The following is a 22,075-nucleotide window of genomic DNA, read 5'->3' on the forward strand; positions in this document are numbered from 1 at the left end:
ATTGCCAGATACCATGGCGGCCCAGCTTGATTCCACGTTGTTCCTCTCCTTCCGCCTTTCTAAACTTCCTGCCACTTTAACTCAATCTTACAGCTTCCTTTTTATCCCTTTATTTCTCTTACTGCCACCGTTTTCCTACCGTTCTCCTCCTCCTCTCATTTCTTCCTTTTTGTCTTTAGCCCTGGGCTCAACTCTGATGATGAAAAATAAGCCCTGTTCCTTAAAATTGAGTGCATGTGGCCACCATATGCAAACACCAGCACAAAGTAAGCACTGCAGCCTCTCAGCCACGATTGTAACGCATTTCAGTATCCAGTCCTTAACAGGGAAACCATTGACTGTGTGTGTGCTTCCTCACAAACCTCTGCATATGTCAAACCACTGTAAGTGTCCACAACTGGTGTGAAACAGGGTATCATCTTAACACATTTTGACTGGCAGTAGACACTTTGCGAAAGGACCACATGTCCTGATGCACTGTCACATGTCCAACAGGTGGAATTGACAAACAGCCCCTCTCTGGTAACTGCCTGAGCTAGAATAGCCCCTAATGTTCCATTTGTTGGACAACACTGATGTAGGAATATACTCTTGCTGGACATGTATGCAGTGCCTATCCTTTAGTTAGCAATGATTAAAATGTTAATCTGACTCGTAGGGACAGCACCCCCTTACTTTAAAGACACTACACACTCCTTAAATGTGCTGACTCTCCCCTTTTCCCTTTTTGTTTACCCAAGTTGTAGGAAGAACCCTATAACAACATCACAAATCGAGTCAATGAACTTAGTGACGAACATAGGTGAGTGATTTAAAGTTACCTACTATACAGCTGCCTAATTCCACACCTCTCCTTCCTCGTTCCTGATGAAAGTCCGCCGATCATGCGGTCCTAAGGACTGAAATATGTCGACCACCGATAACAATAATATATAGGTGCAGTAGACCACTTACACATCCACTACAGCACCTGGCACTGTTTTTAACCTCACCCCTTCCTGATCAATAAAATGCTCTTTACATGATACATGGTATTTTAACTCTACACTTTTTTTTGCTAATTTTCACACATTATTCGCGACAGTCAAAGAACCAGATGGTCTCCCTCCAGGTGGAGGAAAGTTGACCGCCTGGAGAACAGGAAACTCAGGTGGAAAAGGACTCTATGATCAAAATGCTCCCATTACTTTGTCAAGCGGAGAATCAAGATATACCGCTACGTATATAGTTACAGTGTATAAGGGCTATTGGGGAAACAGCCTTTACAACAAGGTTATTACCTCGTTGTGCCTTTTTCACACATTTTTTAGCACGCATATTTTTATCGCGAATATGCATTTACAACGCATGCCAATACCACGCAATTAAGGTTAGTTGGGAGGGGTGCGGGGTCTCTCCCCACAAATACATTGTTTTTAAATCTAAAAACAATGTGTGGTATTTTCATGCTTTGTAAATGCATATTCGCAGTAAAAACATGCGTGCTAAAAATTGCGTGGCAAAGGCATGCAATGTTTTTGCCTGCGGTGTATGGTCGTACAACCAGGCCTTTGTACAGCACTTATAGACCCTGGCATTCCAAGAAACGTAGTTCATTCCCCTTTTGATTAAATACTACTATACATAGAAGCTGAATGAATCACTGCTTCTTCCTCCCCATTCTGATTTTTGGAATCTCCTTCATGGGTTCACAACGCCAATGCCTACCATGTCTGGCCAACGTCCTCCAGACGATTCTCACTCTGTGGCACTCTTTCCATCTGATGTCACAATGATTTTGTCTGCCTCTCCTAGTGGGAACAGACACCACCCTGATCACCATTAGGCACAAAATAAATAATTCAATGGGACAAGTCCACCCTTGCAGTGCTTAATTTCTGCAAGTGATTGCAGGTGGTAGGCACTGTCATTCTTTTTTGGGGACTAGAACTTATTTTTCGCCATCTGACTTTGACCCAGAGCTAGAAAGAGAAAAGGAAGGGAAAAGGTGGAAGCGGAATTTAGAAAACAGTGTAGAGTATGTGTTCTTCCAGCAGGGTATCTGCCCAAACATAAGCTCTCTAGCTCCAGGCAAAAGCTTTGCATCATCTAGGCACTGGTGTATGCCTGAGGCTCCATCTCTTTGAGCAGGGCCTCTATCTCCATATAAAGTCCCTTCACCAAGCACAAGGTCTCTGGACTCCACCCAGAATCCTGTGCTCCATCCCAGGTTTCCATCTTCGACAAAGCTTTTCTATCTACCACAACTATCCTCTGTCTCCCATAAACAGTTGGCCACCACCCGCACTCTCACTAACCTTGGTGTCATGGAATTTGCGCTGATGGCACTGGTGGTACTTAAATGAGCAGTAGTTTGGGTGCTGATAGTGCTCTGAGTCGCAGACCTGTGGACATAAACAATGAGAGAAAAGATTTAGAATTCTAGGTAGAAAATGAGGAGGAATTTAGAAGGGGTCCAGGAAAGGTAATGTGTAGGTATACCTTGAATGGCAGTCAGCAACACAAACCTTGTCTGGGTAGTCCCCGTCCTGGAAGTATGCGTATTCCTTTTTCAACCACTTGTTGACGTGGGGCATAGTGCAACCATGATATTGCAGCTGGCTGCACCAAAAGTCTGGTCCCATCCCATCGAACGACTTCATCCCATAGAATCTTCCCTTCTTGAGGACCTTAACCTATGAACAAAGCAATGGGGGATCAGAATGTGTAGAAAACAGTTGCTTGCTCGCAGTCACTGTGCTCCATCAGCCTAGAGCATCTCTTCTGTTATTACCACATGCGACCTGCTGGTAAAACAAACTGATGCATAGCAATGTTAGGAAAAAGAGGTGGACAGAGAAGACTTGCTGCCCGATTCACAAAGATAAACTTTGACCTAAAGTCTAAATTTAGACCTAAGGTCTATCTTTAGACCTGAAGTCTAATTTTAAACCTAAAGTCTAACTTTAGACCTGAAGTCTAACTTTAGCGCTAACGTCTAAAGTCAGACTTCAGGTCTAAACTTAGGCTTCAGGTCTACGTTTACTTTAGTGAGTCAGGCCCACAGTGTTTCACATCCTGAAGCAACAATTGGATCACAAAGTAACAAAAGTGGGAAGCCATCTGGAAGCATAGCTTAGTGGTCGAGCTGAGCTTAGGGTCAGGCTAGGGACCTGGCAGTGTCTGCGAAATAATACATGTCTTTAAGTTAGGAGTAAGTAACCTTTCTGTGTACTTATAGCAGGGCCCACAATAATAGCCAACAATGCAAACTGCTGACAGGCTAAAATGTACATCAGCTCTTGAGTTAGTAATGATAATAGGAGGGTTGAACATGATCCATGTGGTGCCTTATATAAATGAGAAAATGTAGCATGTTTTTGGAAGGTCAAGGAAGCTGCCCGGAACCATGAAAGAGATGTTCCGCTTGATATGGAATAGTGAAACAGCCTGAGAGTGCACTCTACAATAAAGGGCAGGCAATGGTGGTGTCAGCAAGAGCTCTGTTGGCTCTGAAGGAGGACAGCCTGTAGCTCTCCAAGATTCCCAGCAGGGCGGGTTATATTTTGCACGAAATAGCAACTGATGTTTGGCCTCAACTCCACAAAGAGTATGTGAAAAAAGGGAAGAGGCTTCTAGTTCAGCAGAACTCCTCAAGGAGTGACACAGGTAGGATCTGGGAGATTGGCACTGACGTTGTAGCACCAAAGAGCTCAGCACTCTGTAACCACTATGAGATTCAGAAATCCTGGCTAAGACCTCCAGACCCATAAGTCCAGACCTTCAGACTCACAACTCCAGAGTCAGGCCCCTCAAAATCTAACCCCCATATTGAGAACGTTAGACTTCCAGAGTTTGACTTTCGAGACCCAGACTTTTGGCCTCAGAACTCAAGACTCAGACATAGGGATCTCCAACTTCCGTACAACCTTCTCCAGATATCCAGAATTCAGGCCTCCAGATCCAGACCTTCAGCATTTGACTTCCATGTCTCCAGAGTTAAACTTCAAGACCTCCAGACACAGACATCCAGAGTCAGACCTATAAACTTAGAATGCTGCAACGCCTGGCCTTCATACTCTGCAAGGGATTGTCCATTTATCTAGCTGGAGATCAGCTACAGTGTTTGTGTAATCCTCTGTAGATGGGGAAAAACGTATAGCCTTTGGATGCTTCTGAGCTGGTGTTGCTTGTGTCCTAGTCTCAGAAACCTCTTTGAATCTGGTGCTGTAATTTACAGGCAAATGACTCAATGGGCTAAGTACCAACAGGAGAAATTGCGCCAGCAAACACAAATAAAGGGCCATATGTATCATTCAAAATTGTGATTGCAATTTAGCTAAGTGGGATGTATGAAAAGAAAACAGCCTTGCAAAATAAGGAATCGCAAAATTGGCGATTCCCTACTTTGCAACTGCATTTAAGGAATCGCAAATTGAGATTCCTTACATGCAATGTAAGAGGCCCAGAAAAAGTGCAATTTGGCCTTAAGGAATCGCAAATCACCACCAACTTCAAGTTGGTATTAATTTGCGATTTCTTTGAAAAATGCACTTTTTTGCATTTTTTAAAGTGCCATGTGGCACACATACATGCCCTTAGGGCATGTATGTGTGCCACATGTGCACACATGTCCATTTCAGGGGTGCAACAGTGTGTCCTTTTGACACACTGGCACCCTTGAAATTGCATTCTCAATTTGAGATTCTCTAATTGAGAATCGCAAATTGAGAATGTCTTCCTATTCATTCCTATGGGCCTCTAGGCCCATAGGAATGAATGGGCAGGTATTCCTTAATTGTGAATTGCAATTTGCGATTCGCAGTTAAGGATTATGTAGGATTTGGAAAATTATTTGCAAATCCTACATACATAGCATTTTGCGATTCTCAAATAGCGATTCTCTAAAAATCGCTATTTGAAAATCGCAAAACCAAAGTTTCATACATATGGCCCATAATGCATGACAAAACTATTACTAAATGCCTGAGACTTGCTGATGGCTGATACGCTCAAACAGGTTGGTTGTATGAGTACTGAAAATGATGGTCCTAGGGAACTTTGTTATTTGATTTTATTATGATAGGTTTCTTGTGATCATGATGCTGATAAATTTGTATTACTTGGACTAGGCTTTTTGAGGTGTGGAAATTTGAAAGCCTGTCACAAAAGCATGACAGAATGAAAGTAGTCAGCACCAGAAAAAAAGGTGGGCAAACATAGGCTAAAGTTACCTTCACAATCAATATGGATCACATGATTTTGGCACCTAATTTCAAGCTTGGTTGACCCTGGAAAACTCCAGTCCTGATAATTATCGTAGGTCTTCCCACAGTAGCCAGGCTAAAATGGGTCACACTCCACCAAGAATTACCCACAGCTAGTATGTATGTTAAGAGCTTTAGTGCAATTTGTTGAATCATAGTATCCTGATTCTTAAAGCACATGTTACTTACCTTCGGTAACGATATATCAGTAAGAAACGATAGTTAGTGTTATATTCCTTACCTTAGAATATCCCCAGGCGTTAGACTGGATCCGGAAAGTTTTCGTCAGCAGTACCCCTGCGTGTCGGTAGGCGTCGTCTGTGGCTCTGTGTCCGTCATCGGCGTCGTGATCGCCGGGTTGACGTCGCCGGAGTACTTAGACGCCACCCTTGCGCGTTGACGTCAGTTCTGTACATAGCTTTCCGCGCCAGGAACGCAGAGCCATGCAAGAAACCGACACTGGTGCCATGAAACTAGGGCCCTCAAAGGGAGATACTGTAACCCTAGATATCGGTTCGGAGTACGGGGAGGATGGGTGGGGCGGTAAGGAATTTAACACTAACTAATGTTTCTTACAGATATATCGTTACCGAAGGTAAGTAACATGTGCATCTGAAAGAAACATGTTAGTGATAGATTCCTTACCTTAGAATAGATATCCCAGCAATACCAACCCCGGTGGTGGGTCTGCGAACCAAGATCACACCAGAAAGTCCGGGAGAACGGAACGGCCAAAGAAGCCATCTCTCCAGACTTGGCTGTCCAGGCAGTAGTGCTTGGCAAACTTGTGCAGCGAGGCCCACGTAGCTGCCTGACAAATGCCTGACAAATGTCCCGCAGAGGGACTCCCCGTCCTAAGGCAGTAGTGCCGCTGTGGCCCGAGTGGAATGGGCTCGCAGCCCCTCAGGAGGATTCTTTTAAGCCAAGGAATAACAGACCTTGATGCACAAAATGACCCACCGAGAGATGGTCCTCTTGTGCACCGCCCGTCCCTTCTTAGCACCCACGTAGCCAACAAAGAGTTGGTCATACACCCGTAACTGTCGTGTGTGATCTAGGTAAAAGGAGAGCGCACGTTTTGGGTCCAGACGGTGGAGCCTCTTTCGAGGAATGAAGAGGCGGAAAGAAGGTGGGCAAGGTGATGGACTGCCCGATGTGAAAGGCAGTAACCACCTTGGGCAGGTAAGAGGGAACGAGTCCTCAGAACAACCTTGTCCGGATGGACAGAAAGGAAAGGAGGCTTAGAGCTCACTCACTCTTCTGGCAGAGGTGATAGCAACCAGGAAAGCCGTTTTGAGTGTCAGAAGACAAAGAGGACAATTATGAAGTGGCTCAAAGGGAGCACACAGCAGATAAGTGAGAACAAGCTTCAAGTCCCACAGAGGCATCATGAAAGGAACAGGAGGGAACATGTGTGTGATGCCTTTCAAGAACCTATTTACAACAGGGGACTTGAAAAGAGAAGGCTGATCAGCAAGCCTCAAGAAGGCTGAAATGGCCGAGAGATAGCCCTTGATAGTGCCCAGAGCAGAGCCCGGCTGGGCAAGAGAAAGAAGAAAGAGGAGAACCTCTGAAAGAGGGGCAGAGAGTGGACCCACAGCCTTTGCTGTGCACCATGCCACAAATTTGTTCCTGCAGGCGTATACCGTTTTTGTGGAGGGACGCCTGGCTGCCAGAATGACGTCACAGACTTCGGGAGGCAAGTCAAATGGCCTCAACTGTCGCCGCTCAATCTCCACGCATGTAGGTGGAGACTGGACAGGTTCGGGTGGAGGACCGTCCCCTGCTGTTGCGACAGAAGGTCCTCCTGAAGAGGCAGATGAATCTGGGGATCGACTGACACACTGAGCAGCTCGGGATACCAGTACCTTCATGTCCAATCCGGAGCCACAAGGATGACTTGGGTCCGGTCACGTCTGATCTTCTTCAGTACTCTGGGCAGAAGTGGTATAGGCGGAAAGGAGTACAACAGACCGCAGCTCCACTCGTGACGAAAAGCATATCCGAGCGCAAAAGTGATGACATTGGGCCTTCTCTTCGGTGGCGAATAGATCTAACCAAGGTTCTCCACACTGATGAAAGAGATCTTGCGCCACGTCCCAGTTCAGACGCCATTCGTAATGCATCATGTACCGGCGGTGAGTTTGTCCGCCCTGGCGGTCAGGAAACCTGCCAGGGGTTGAACCACCAGGGTGATGCCCTGGTGTTCCAGCCATGTCCAGAGGCGCAGAGCCTCCTGACAAAAGGTCCACGACCCCACTCCGCCCTGTTTGTTGCAGTACCACATGCCAGTGGTGTTGTCCGTGAAGACCTGCACTACACCTGCACGGACAGAGGGAAGGAATGGCTTCAGTGCAAGCCGGATCGCCCGCAGCTCCAAAAGGTTTAAATGGAGCCGGGACTCCGCCGGAGACCAGAGGCCTCTGATCTCCGCCTCTCCCATGTGGCCCCCTCATCCCAGAAGGGAGGCATCCATCACCACTGTGTGCTCCTGTTGGGGAAGGGAGAGGGATCTGCCACTGACCCAATCGTGGTCCGTGAGCCACCACTGCAACTGACTTGCAGTGCCCTCCAAGATCAGGACATGGTCGGACAGGTTGCCCTGATGCTGTTCCAAATGGAATATCAGGTCCCACTGCAGAGCCTGCATCCGCCACCTGGCGTGATGTACCAGCAGGATGCAGGAGGCCATCAGCCCCAGGAGCCGCAGCATCACCCTAACCGAAATTCGGGATAACGGCTGAAAGATCGGAATCAGAGCCTGAATATCCCGAACCCGCTGCTCAGGAGGATAAACCTGAAACTGTGCCTAGTCCTGAAATGCTCCGATGAAGGGGAGCCTTTGGGAGGGACTCAGGTGTGACTTCGGCACGTTGATGGAGAACCCCACCCAGTGCATAGTTTGGAGGTGGGAGAAGACTGCCTGGGGCAAGCCCGCGTTCACCAATAAGTCGTCGGGATAGGGGAAGACTGGAACCCCTGATCTGCGCAGATGAGCTGCGATCACCGCCATCACTTTCGTGAACACCCGAGGGGAGCTGGTGAGGATGAAGGGGAGCAGGGTAAACTGAAAGTGATTGTGGCCGACCGTGAACCGCAGGTAGCGCAGGTGGGCCCGTAGGACGGGAATATGGAAATAAGCGTCCTGCAAGTCCAACGCTACCATCCAGTCTCCAGGGTCCAGGGCAGCCAGGACCTGAGCTAAAGTCAGCATCTTGAATTTCTCCTTCCGGAGGAAGACGTTGACGCTCCTGAGGTCCAAGATAGGGCGTTCGCCCCCTTTGCCCTTCTTGGGAACCAGAAAGTAGTGGGAGTAACAACCACATCCTACTTCTGGCCCAGGATCGCGCTCAATGGCCCCCTTGACCAAGATGGCTGTAACTTCCTCCTGCAGAAGTCGCAAGTGATCCCCCGATATGCGGTGGTACTGCGGTGGCATGGCAGGAGGGGTCGCCTCAAAGGGGAGGGAGTAGCTCCTTTGGACGATTTGCTGCACCCACCTCTCTGAACTGATGGTACGCCAGTTGAGTAGGTGATGGCGAACCCTGCCCCCCAACTGCTTTGAATGGGCCTGAAAGCACGGACTAGGAGGGTTTAGAGGTGGATGCTGCGGGGGTGGATGTGGACTGACCTGGCCCTTGTCCCCCTGCACCGCCACGGCGGTTACCATGTCCGTGACCGCGTCGAGGTTGGTTCTGTGGCTGGACGAACGTGTGGGGGCGCTCCTCCATGGCCACGAAAGGGACGAAATGCAGAAGTTTGCTGGCGCTGGCCTGACAGGCACAAGGACTTGGCCGTAGCCCTGGAGTCCTTGAAATGCTCAAGCGCACTGTCTGCTTTGTCACCAAAAAGGCGACGGCCATCAAAGGGCATGTCCCTGAGTGTGTTCTGGACATCCCCCGAAAAAATGGCGGACCTCAACCAGACGTGGCGACGGATCACTACCGTCGTGGAAATCGCTCTGCCTAGCAAGTCCGTGGTATCAAGTCCACATCAGATAGAATACAGTGCTGCGTCCCGCCCCTCAGCGAGAGCATCGGCGAGCCAACCCCAAGCTGACTGAGAACAGTTTCTTCCCAAACTGATCAAGCCTTTTGGATTCCCGATCCGGGCCAGCGGACGGGAAAGCGGTCTGGGACGTAGAGGCCTGGATAACCAGACTCTCGGGGTGGGGTGGGTGGACAGGAAGCAGGAGTCACCCGGAGCCAGGCGGTGGCGTCGGGCCACGTTCCGATCCACAGGGGGCACTGTGGAGGGCCTGGACCAAGTGCCCATCAGAATGTCTGTGAGGGCCTCATTAAACCCAGCATAGGCTCCAAAGAGCTTACTGATGGTTGAAGCACCTCAGTGAGGAGATTAGTCCTTACAGCCGCTGCAAGGAGCTCAAGAGCCAAGGCCTTGGCTGCCCTGCGCACACCAAACCATAGGTAGCACCCTCCTCCATAGCCACGGAGGGTGGAGAGATGAAGCCAGTGTCAGGCGATGTATTAAGACCACTGGCCTCCTCCAGCTTGTCTGCCCAGTCCTGACTTAACTGGAACTGCTGTGCCAGAGGGTCTTCAGACCCCTCCCAGTCCTCCCCTTCATCCGAGTCCTGATAAACAGGCATAAAGGACGGAGCCAGGTCATAGATGAATTGCTCACCCATCGACGCCAGAGATGGCGCCGTCCCGACGTCTGACACGGACCGGGGCTGAAGCTGGGGACGGCGTCGTCCAAGAACGGCGCCGGAAGTGGCACCGTAGGGGTCGGTGCCAGCGGAGGAGTCGTGAGGTCTACTGGTGTCGACCGGGATCCAGGCCTAGATCCGGGGGGTCCTGCGGCGCTGTGATCGAAGTCGTTGACGACGCCAGCATGCTAGGACCCCCACGGCCCGAAGGCGCAGCAGCAGGCCTCGACAGCTGAAAGAGAGTCCTCATGGCCACGAGGAAATCTTGAATCTGGCCCAGAGTCGCATTAAGCCCAGGGACCGGAGAGTGTGGGGACGGATGCGACTCCTGCAGCTCCAGCGGAGCCGCGTGGGTGGTGCCACCCGAACCCTCGCCTGAGTCTCGCGACCGGCGAGGGGAGTCACAATAGCGATGTCGCCTCTTCGACTTCTTCTTCCCATGCCTCGACTTACCAAAGGACTTGGAACCCGACGAGTGGTGATGACTCGACGAGCGGCGATGGCTGCGGCTCCGCGATCGGTCCTTGACTTCCCCCTTGACCGGGACCTTGAGCAGCGTGGAGCTGACTGCCGGAGCTCGAGAATCTTACGGGAACGCTCCCGCCTAGTTTTTGAGGTCAAGGTCCGGCAGTCGGGGCACGACTTGTCGTCGTGGTCTGCCCCTAGACAGTAGAGACACCGGCGGTGGGGGTCGGTCACTCGCATCAATCGGTGACAGGCATCGCACGGTTTAAATCCAGGCATCCCTACCGGCACCAGGAGTCGAGGCGACTCGAAAAAGATAGTCAAAATAGACCAAAAAGTTAGTCAAAAAGTGACTAAGGGTACTAGCTCTTCCCGGATCTGCGCTTGCTGGCGCGGAGAAAAGAAGAACTGATGTCAGCGCGCGAGGGTGGCGTCTAAGTACTCCGACAACGTCATCCCGGCGATCACGACGCCGACAATAGACGCGGAGCCGCAGACGACGCCTACCGACGCGCTGGTGTACTGCTGACGAAAACTTTCCGGATTCAGTCTGACGCCTGGGAATATTCTAAGGTAAGGAATCTAACACTAACTAATGTTTCTTACAGATGGAATATGCTACTTACCAGTATGCATCTGTTCTTGGCATAGAGGGCTGCAGAGTGGTACATTATGAATAGATCGCCATCTGGTGTTGGGCTCGGATGATTGCACTTTGTTTTTCTCTTGGAGAGTCTTTTGTATCTTGGTGACTCCTCCCTTGGTTGGTAGTGCGCATGGGCATCGGCTCCATCCTTAGATTGTTTTGCCATAGTAGGGTTAGATGGAGTAGTATAGTAGAATACAGATAAGAGTGCCCATGTAAGTGTATCTAAATAAGATAATGTTGGAACAGACACAGGTTTCCGGGGAGGCTGGGAGGGCATGTACCACTCTGCAGCCCTCTATGCCAAGAACAGATGCATACTGGTAAGTAGCATATTCCGTTCGAGGCATATGGGCTGCAGATGGTACATTATGAATAGACTATACAGCAGTTCTCTCCCTAGCGGTGGTCGCCCGTGTCTGTTGCAACTGTCTGAAACAATGTTTTTAATACTGCTTGTCCCACTCTAGCTTGTTGTGTTGTGTGCACATCTACACAATAGTGTTTTGTGAAGGTGTGCGGTGTAACCCAGGTAGCCGCTTTGCATATGTCATCTAGTGGAATGTTTCCCAGAAATGCCATAGATGCTCCTAGTTTACGTGTAGAGTGAGCTCTAGGAGGAACAGTTAATGTTCTCTTTGCCTTTAAGTAGCATATTTGAATGCATTTTACAATCCATCTGGCAATGCCCGCTTTGGAGATGGGATTGCCTTTATGTGTGGGAGAAAACGCAACAAATAGCTGTTTTGTCTTTCTGAAAGTTTGTGTTCTTTCTATATAGTACAATATGGCCCTTCTAACATCCAGTGTGTGTAGGGCTCTTTCAGCTACTGTTTGTGGTTTTGGAAAGAAAACCGGTAATTCCACTGACTGATTGATGTGGAATGCTGAAATAACCTTCGGTAAGAATTTTGGGTTTGTTCTAAGAACCACTTTATTTTGGTGTAGCTGCATAAATGGTTCTTGAATCGTAAAAGCCTGCAGTTCACTTACTCTTCTAAGTGACGTGATAGCTATGAGGAAGGCTACCTTCCATGTGAGGAATTGTATTTCACACCTATGCATAGGTTCAAAGGGTGGCCCCATTAGTCTGGTAAGCACTATGTTGAGATTCCAGACTGGGGAAGGTGGTCTTCTTGGTGGAATTACTCTTTTGAGTCCTTCCATGAAAGCTTTAATTGCTGGTACTTTAAACAGTGACAGATGTTGCCTGTTTTGTAGGTACGCCGCTATGGCTGCGAGATGAACTCTGATAGAGGTATATGCTAGGTTACATTGCTGTAAGTGTAATAAATAGCAAATGATTTGTTTAGTGGATGCGTCCAGAGAGTTGATGTGCTTACTGTTACAGTGTATAGCAAACCTCTTCCATTTTGCTGCATAGCATGCTCTGGTGGTAGGACGTCTTGCTTGTTTAATGATTTCCATGCATTCTGGTGGTAAATCTAAATACCCAAACTCTATGACCTCAGGAGCCAGATCGCTAGGTTCAGTTGTTTGGGATCTGGGTGCATTATTTCTCCATGGTTCTGTGTAAGATGCATGGGTAATAACCTTAGCTTTTGATGTGGCACTTGTGAGAGTTGTAGCAGCGTGGTGAACCACGGCTGTCTTGCCCACGTGGGTGCCACTAGTATCATTGTCATTGAGTGTTGCTGCAGTTTCCGAACCAGTAATGGAATTAGTGGTAGAGGAGGGAACGCGTAAGCAAATTTGTTGGACCAATTTATCCACAGTGCATTGCCCTGGGACCTTTGGTGTGGGTACCTGGATGCGAATTCTTTGCATTTTGCGTTCTGATGATTGGCAAACAGATCTATCTCTGGTTGCCCCCATTTTTGGAAGAATGGCTGTAGTATTTGGTCGTGCAGCTCCCATTCGTGTACTTGTTCTGACTGTCTGCTTAGGATGTCTGCTATTTGATTTTGAACTCCTGGTAGGTGTTCCGCTAACAGGTAGATCTTTTGAGGAATGGCCCATCTCCATATGTCCTGTGCTAGTCTGGACAGTTGGAGAGAGTGTGTCCCCCCCTGTTTTTGAATACATTGCAGTCATGTTGTCTGTTCTGATCAGGACTGCTTTGCCTGTTATTTGCATTTGGAAAGCTTTTAGTGCTAGAAATATTGCTAATAGTTCTAGGTAGTTGATGTGCAGTTTCTTTTGCTGCACACCCCACTTCCCCTGTACTGTGTATTTGTCCATATGCGCTCCCCATCCGGAGAGCGATGCGTCCGCTGTTATTATCACTTGTGGAATTGGCTCTAGGAACGACCGTCCCTTGGAAATGTTTTCTGTGTTCCACCACTTTAGAGAGCGATACGTCCGGTCGTTTACCAACACCAGATCTGTAATCTGACCTTGAGCCTGATTCCACTGTGTCGCTAGACACTCTTGTAGTGGGCGCATTTGTAGTCTGGCATGTGGTATTAGCAGTATGCAGGAGGACATCATGCCTAATAGTTGCATAAACACTCGTGCTGGTAGTGAGTGTTGTGGTTGAAATCTTTGTATTAACCCTCCCATTGTCTGTACTCTGATTGGGTTGGGGTATGCTATTGCCTTTTCTGTGTCTACTGTAGCCCCCAGGTATTGCTGAATCTGGTTTGGTTGCAGGTGTGATTTTTTGTAGTTCACCGTGAACCCTAGTTGGTGCAGCAATTGAATTGTCTTCTGTGTGTTGTGAAGACATTCTTCCTTTGACTTGGCCTTTATTAGCCAATCGTCCAAGTATGGGAAGACATGTATTTGTTGTCTTCTTAGGTGTGCTGCCACCACAGCTAGGCATTTTGTGAAAACTCTCGGTGCTGTTGTGACACCGAACGGAAGGACTTTGAACTGATAGTGTTGTCCTTCTAACACAAACCTTAGGTATTTTCTGTGGGCTTTGTGAATTGGGATATGAAAGTAAGCGTCTTTTAGATCCAGTGTAGAAAGAAAGTCCCCTTTCTTCAGTAAAGGGAGTACTTGTTGGAGCGTGACCATGTGGAAGTGCTCCAAATTTATGTAAGCATTGAAAGGTCTGAGGTCTAATATTGGTCTTAGGGACCCGTCCTTTTTGGGGATTAGGAAGTATAGAGAGTATACTCCTGTTCCTTGTTGATCTTTTGGGACCTTCTCTATTGCATGCTTTTGTAGGAGTGCTAGCACTTCTTCTCTTAACAATGTCAGATGATCTTGACTCATTGGACGCTGTTTGGGGGGGATGTTTGGTGGGGTAGCTGTGAGTTCTAGGCAATAACCATGTTGGATAATTTGTCTCACCCACTTGTCTGACGTGATGTTTTCCCAGACAGGTAGGAACTGTGATAGACGTCCCCCGACCGGTGTTATGTGGTCTGGGGGGAGTTCTATGAAGTCACTGTTCTGGTGTTGAGGTGTTGCGGTTGTTATTATTTCCGCGGCCTCTACCCTTATTGTTGTTACCTCTGTAACTGCCTCTTGAATTACCTCTGGGTGATGTTGGTGTGAAAGATGTGGATTGCTGATTCGTTCCTGTGTTCTTTGAGCCCCCTCTATAGGTGGATCTACGAAAGGAACCTCTGTGTGTTGGCTGTTGCAATGCTCCCATTGACTTAGCCGTTTCCGTATCTTTCTTCATTTTTTCTAATGTCTCGTCTGTGCTTGAACCAAACAATGTCTTCTGATCAAATGGTTTGTTCAGTAGGGCTGTTTGTACTTCTTGTTTGAATCCTGAGATTCTAAGCCATGCGTGCCTTCTTAGCATGACACTAGTGTTAATCGACCTTGCTGCAGTGTCTGCTGCGTCTAATGCACACTTAATGGAGGTATTGGTTATTATTTTACCTTCCTGTATTAATTGGTCTGCCTTCTTCTGATGTTCTTTTGGGAGATGTGTGAGAAGTTTTTCTAACTCATCGTAATGTGCCCTGTCGTAACGTGCGAGTAGTGCTTGTGTATTGGCTATACGCCAGCTATTCGCTGCCTGTGATGCTACTCTTTTGCCTGATGCATCTATTAACTTCGACTCTTTATCTGGTGGAGGAGCCTCTCCTGTAGATAATGAGTTTGCTCTTTTACGAGCGTTTGAGACTACCAGCGAGTCTAAAGGTACATGCCCTCTAATAAATATTGGGTCCTTTGGAGCCGCTTTGTATTTTTTATCGATTCTTGGGTTTAACACCCTGGCTCTCACTGGGTTTTCGAATATTTCCTCTGTGTGAGTAAGAGGACCCTTCAACATAGGAAGAGTACCTGATGTTCTCTGTGCATTAGGTAGAGTCTCTAACAAGAAATCCTCTATTTGAGGTTCTGTATGCATATCTAGTTTGTGATATTTTGCTGCCCTATTAATGAGCTGCACAAAACCTGTGTTATCATCAGGTGGTGAAGGCTTTGAGGGATATAGCTCTGGGTCGTTGTCCTCATCTGACCCTACGTCATAATTTTCCCATGGATCCTCCTCATCTGGGATAGTTTCGTCATCCCCTTGAGGTTCTCCCTCCCCTAGATCACTGTCTACATCTGACTGAGGTGTAGCTGGTCTTGGTGTGGAAGGTGTAGAAATATTTGGCCTATTGTGAGGAATAGGAGAAGAGGGTGTGGCTCTGGGACGAGGAGAAGCAGGAGGAGTTATATTCGTCCCCATTGTTCTCTTTTTTGAAGGAAGAGGTTTATCTTCTGATTGTTCACTCTTTCTCTTCTTCGTGACCACTTTCCCAGTTTGTGGATCAATAAACAAGATCTTTTGTTTGGGATCTGTCTGTTGTTCCTGAGTCGGTACCGAGGGTCCTGGTTCCGAGAGGTGCTTTTGTTTTCGATCGTCAGATCTTGTTGTTTTCGACACCGAATGTCTGCTCGATTCCGACTTTCTTGGTATCGAGTGTATCTTGGGCGATAAGTCATATTTATGTTTCGACATGGAATGTTTCGATACCGAGCTCTCCTTTGTATGTAGCCTCGGTGCCGAAGTCGATGTCGCCCTTTTCTCGGATCCGACATGGTGGGAGTCCGAGTGTTTCGGTTTCAGTTTCGGTTTCGTTGCCGGGCCCGAGGGCGGGGCGTCGGAAACTTTTTTCAGCGGTTTGACCGGGCCCGAGGGCGGGGTCGTTACCGCACGGGGTCGGTTTTTCGGTAAGGGGACGTCGTCACTCACGGTTTGTTGATCGATGAGTTCTTCAACCTCCGACTGGTCCCCTTCCGACCCCGACTGGTCCTCTTCTTCCTCGATTTGTTCGTCTCCGAACAGCTCCGGGATCGCTTCCGCCTGCATTCTGGAAACCTCGTGTCTTCGAGCTCGACGATTTCTAATCGTTAGCTTGGAGGAGAATGCTGCGCAGGCTTCGCAGTCCCTGGATTCGTGTTCAGGCGATAGACAGAGGTTGCACACCTCGTGTAGGAACTTAGCACCACACGTTGGACATTTTTTGAATGGAGTCCTTTCCATGGACTCCGGGCTTGACTGCGTCGAGAAAGGCCTCCTGTTCTTCGACGTAGATCCAAGTTTTTCTCTTCTATTTTGAATTTGTAACGCGTCGGAATGGAAATGAACGCGTTCGATAACAATACCGTCGAATTGGAAAGGGAATACGCGCCGAAAATCACTTTCTTCTGAAGTTGATCTGGAGCGTCTCGATCTTCATCCGAACCCGATGGCGGAAAAAAACAATCTAAGGATGGAGCCGATGCCCATGCGCACTACCAACCAAGGGAGGAGTCACCAAGATACAAAAGACTCTCCAAGAGAAAAACAAAGTGCAATCATCCGAGCCCAACACCAGATGGCGATCTATTCATAATGTACCATCTGCAGCCCATATGCCTCGAACATATCGTTACCGAAGGTAAGTAACTTGTGCTTTAAGAATCAGGATACTATGATTCAACAAAGTGCACTAAAGCTCTTATCATACATACTAGCTGTGGGTAATTTTTGGTGGAGTGTAACCCATTTTGGCCTGGCTACTGTGGGAAGACCTATAATAATTAACAGGACTGGAGTTTTCCAGGGTCAACCAAGCTGGAAATTAGGTGCGAAAATCATGTGATCCATGTTGATTGTGAAGGTAACTTTAGCCTATGTTTGCCCACCTTTTCCTCTGGTGCTGACTTCTTTCATTCTGTCTTGCTTTTGTGACAGGCTTTCAAATTTCCACACCTCAAAAGGGCTAAGAAGGGACGGGCGGTGCACAAGCGGACCATTTCTCGGTGGGTCGTTTTGTTCATCAAGGTCTGTTATTTCTTGCCTAAAAAGGATCCTCCTAGGGGGCTGCGCGCCCATTCTACTCGGGCCAAAGTAGCTACTACTGCCTTGGGACGGGGAGTCCCTCTGCAGGGCATTTGTCAGGCAGCTATGTGCCCCACGCTGCACACGTTTGCCAAGCACTACTGCCTGGACAGCCAAGTTCGGAGAGATGGCTTCTTTGGCGGTTCCGTTCCTAGGACTTCCTGGTGTGATCTTGGTTCGCAGATCCACCACTGGGGTTGGTATTGCTGGGGTATTTATCCTAACGTGAGGAATTTAACACTAACATGTTTCTTTCAGATGCACAAGTTACTTACCTTCGGTAACAATATATCTGTAGGAAACATTAGTTAGTGTTAAATTCCGTACCGCCCCACCCATCCTCCCCATAATGCAAACCGATATCTAGGGTTAAGGTATCTCCCTTTGAGGGCCCTAGTTTCATGGCGCCAGTGTCTTGCATGGCTCTGATATCCTGGCACGGAAAGCTATGTACAGAACTGACGAGGGCGGCGTCTAAGTACTCCGACGACGTCATCCCAGCGATCACGACGCTGACGACGGACGCGGAGCCGCAGCCGACGCCTACCGACGGGGCAGGGGTACTGCTGATGAAAACTTTCCGGATCCAGTCTGACGCCTGGGGATTTTCTAAGATAAGGAATCTAACATTAATGTGTTTCTTTCAGAGTGACAAGTCTGATTTATGTTGTCCAAGACTTTTGACCAACAGAAATGTACATATTTTTGAGGTTTTGTTTTTAGTAGGAAGAAAAGGGTGAGTAATTTTGACCCATGAGGCATCCGTTTTATCTCCTTTACCTCCTTAGTGCCAGTTTTTCCCCTTCTTCACTCTTTTTTCCCATATTGGCCTCTCTTTGCTTACATACTTGCATGTGAAGTATACAAACAAAGTGATGGGTGAGATGCTTTAACCTATCTCAGTCACTGGTATTTACTCGTGCCACATTCCAGTCTATCACTTTTTTTGCCCACATTGCCATCTCAGATTAGATCCAGCCCCATGTATTCAGCCGTGATCCTTCTGTAATAGGAACTGTCCAGCCCGAACTATTGTCTCTGTTCAGGGATGACTTGCCCTGGGAGTTCGGGCTGGACTATTCTTTTTGGAGCAGGGTCAAGACTGATTTGTATATAGTTGGGTTAAAACGGAGGTGGCATGATGTGCAAAATAATGATGGATTAGGATGCAGCTCAGACTAACTACCAGTGGTTGGGATTAGATCAAGCATTCCATCCACCACTTGCATGTGACACTCACTCCCTTGACTTCAAACTTAGAGTCCTTATGTAAATCCCTTATGGCTACTGTCACAGTAACAAATACAATTAAGTATACAAAAGATTCTGTGAACCCATGTAGGTACCTAACAGAAGTTCCAGGGTACAGGCCGGACCTTGATGTTTATGGATCAGTGAACCTGGCCACTGGCAGTCTGATGTGAAAATCAATTACACCGACTCATTGGCAGTGGATTATATCTGCCTGCTCGCCAGCCAATGGCCACACCAACATACTTACCTTGAACCGTAAAGCTCATGTGAGTAGGGGTGCTCAGGGATGGGTGGTAACACGTGGATGCTAACTCTTCCCTCCCTGTGAACATGATATCCCTCCCTCAAGAAACAGAAAAAAAGACTACCTTTTTGTTCCACTAGAACGTAAAAATAGTTTTAACAAAGGTTGAACTGGGTTGGGACCAAGATGTTTAGGGATGAAAGAGCCTTAGTACACCAAAGGAGATGCTGACCCTGGTGTCAAGTGAGAAAATGACACTGAAAATTCAAAGCTGCCATCACTCAGGTGGTCTTGACTAGCAATGGAGGGATTCTCAGATAATTGTGTTCTTTGCTACGTTGAAGAATGCATCCTTTGAGGCTTCTTTGTTTCTCACTGCTTCAATCATGGTACCTTCTTTATTACTCATCTTCCTATTGCTCTCAATTTGTTTGGAGTTTATCATTCTGGGTTTTGGATGGTAAGGACTTCGTAAGCCAGTTGTCAGTATGACGTAAGCTAGTCTTTGACCTATAAACACAGCAATACAGGAGCACCTGGTTGTGGACGAAAGCGCATTTTGAAATGTCGTCAAAAATGCATAAATCACTTTTTCAATGAAGACTTTGTAGTCCTCCGCTAGTTGCATAACCTTGTTGAGTGTCTTTAGGAAGCATTTTTCCTCTCCATTAGGGTGGGATTGTGGGATGATCTTGATATATCTTTGGGTCATGACAGCAATGTACTCTTTAATGAATCTTTTTCTTATTCAGGACATTTCATGAGAGTCGATAACCCATAGTATGCAATGGTCAAAGTTGTTCATGTGTTAAAACAAGGCCCAAAATCTTCAGTAGGAGGCATTTGCCCGACCCCGCTCTGGTGCAAGGCCACAGCGACTGGTGCTGCAAACCACTGCACTGTAAGCTCCCAGCACTATCTTGGTCTGCAAATGGTCCAGTTTGGTGGAGTGGAATGCTTTGTGCTCCAATGTTTATCCCAAGAGGCATATCCCTGAGCTCTAACAGATGGCTCAAGAGCTGTGCTTCTTGTTGTAGTCTTTGAGACGTAATTTGCTGTGGCTACTTTGTTCTAGGGATCAAGCCTTAGCTCCTTCTATGGCAGCTTGCTTTGATCTCTCACCAGTGGCAACTCTTGATCTACACTCCCCAGTGTTTCCTCTGGGCCCTGCTTATGTTAGAGCGTATCCTAATGGATTTGCAAAAGTTGGAAAAAAGTAGCCAAAAAGAACTGAATGGGACAAACACTGTGATGATGGAGTATGGTTTTTAGGTGTAAAATAGTTCCTTATGCATTTCAATGAAAGCACTTTGTGTAGGGGGAATGATACTTGAAGTTGTCACGGCTGCTAGTCCTCAGGATCGGAAAGATGCTCAATAGGGGTCCACCTCCTGACGTCTCCACACTCTGACTGAGTATTTCCAGAGTGTAAAAGCAGTCAGGCGAGGGAAAAACCAGGGAAGGGGAAGGAACAGCAGGGAAAAGGACCTGTAACGACAAGGAAGGACACGTTAGTTCCTTGTACTCTAACTCCTCAATCATGTCACATGTGCTGTTGTAATTCCTCACCTGATAACTCTCAGGAAATAATAGACCCTTCCCTCTGATGGAATCTTCCTCAGACTAAATGGAAGAACAGTTTGTTATAGCCTGTTTGTCTCCTGACAGTAACACACACATCAATCTCCCACCTGTATCACCCTCATTCACTCACCAGTAGCCTGTGGAAATTGTGACTGTACATGGGGTTCTCAAGAGGCGTCTGGATAGATAACAGTGTCTCCCAGGCGCTTCTTGTAAGGTGTATCAGCATCCGCTGATAAAAGGAAAAAGAACAACAAAAGTAAAGTCCCTGGAACAGGAGGGGGCAATCCTGCGTCTCCCGTTTAGAGTTCTCAGCCGAGAAACAATGGTCGAAATTAGATGAGCGTGGAGGGTGAAATCCCGCGTCTCCCACGCCACCTATGAAGTACAACACCCGCCGGTGTTTGATGCACAGATAAATCCGTGTCCCGTGAGTAACAGCGAGGGGGAAATCCAAGCGTCTCCTGTTACTCACATAAACAATTGGAACCAGAAGCGCAAGAACGCGGAGGGGGCAATCCTGGCGTCTCACGCGTCTTGCGGTAGAAACCGCTCGACAGTACCAGCCGGTATCTGTCGTAACAAGGATCACTACAGCTTGTTCTGCAGCCACAGAACAACACGAACCACACCTTCCCTGGAACTCCGCGGGGACAGGGCGTCCGCATCCGAATGGGCTCAGCAAGACAAATCACAAGCACCAGTAGATGGCGTCCTAGAGAATATATGCCTTCCCCCCTTTGCTAGGCATTCTGGGAGACGTAGTCCAATTCTAGGTAGGCACGTTAGTCAGACCCTGACAGAAGTAGCTTATAACATGAGGTGAGTGGGTAATATTCGCTTATTGGAGCTAAAGCCAACTCTATGTATGTTTCATACAATAGGTAACAATATGTCTGCAGATAGCTGTGCTGGTAAGCCATACATTAAAAGAGGTTTTCAGAGAGGGTAATAATGGGCTCTCTTTGTGCTCTCTATGTCCTTCTCGCTCCCCAGCATAAAACCCAAAGCTATTACTAAAATAGAATTATGTGACAGGCTTGTAGGAGTTAAATTACGGAAACAATGACCCAAGGAAACACTCCTGGGCCCCTTTTTCATATAGTTAACCTTGGTATGAAGGAACACCCTGGGACTATTTCCTCTCTCTTCTTGTGTTTTCTCAAGCTTGGGGGTGGCACTTAGCTGACCATGGGAAGGGGAGTTGGCTTATTAGTTTAGGAGCAGGACCAGCAGAACACCATGATCACCAACAAGTCCAGGACCACCACCAGACCCAGGTGCACCAGGACCAGGAAGATCAAGAAGACCAATGGCATGAAGGATAGGGCAATGATGCCCAGGACGAACAAGAGGACCAGTGCTGGAAGGGCAAGAACCAAGGGTTGAGAGTAATTGAACCAGGGCCTGGAGGAACAGGATTAAGACTAGCAAGACCAGGACAAAGAACAGGGGATGTGCCATAAGTACCAAGATAGGAAAACCAGGACAAGGAAGACCAAGTCCACCAGGGCGGTGAGGAATAGATCAGAAGCAACAAAAAATATAAAAAAATCAGGAGGAACAGGGCCAAAGGGACAAGAAGATTAGAGCCAGATGGACAGAGAACAGGAGAACCAGGGGACCTACGACAAGGAAGGCTAGGCAAATGGGCCTAAGATCAAGACAAAGAAGACTAGGAGGAGGAAAAGATGGCCAGGAAATGAAGTGGGCCTGGAGGAAT

At 47.7% G+C, this 22,075-nt stretch overlaps 1 protein-coding gene across 1 annotated transcript in view; it reads right to left on the reverse strand.

Annotated features, from left to right (window-relative positions):
• LOC147703705 (uncharacterized) overlaps positions 1–22,075 on the reverse strand; it is a 180,087-nt gene that overhangs the window by 20,553 nt on the left and 137,459 nt on the right. Inside the window, exons 6-7 of the mRNA XM_086929542.1 lie at positions 2,508–2,675; positions 2,298–2,384 (exon numbers count right to left, since the gene is read on the reverse strand). Coding sequence (XP_086785668.1) covers positions 2,298–2,384; positions 2,508–2,675 — 255 coding nt within the window. The remainder of the gene's footprint in view (positions 1–2,297; positions 2,385–2,507; positions 2,676–22,075) is intronic.

This window comes from Lissotriton vulgaris, chromosome 7 (genome assembly GCF_964263255.1).
Source record: "Lissotriton vulgaris chromosome 7, aLisVul1.2, whole genome shotgun sequence".
NCBI classification, from domain to species: Eukaryota; Metazoa; Chordata; class Amphibia; order Caudata; family Salamandridae; genus Lissotriton; species Lissotriton vulgaris.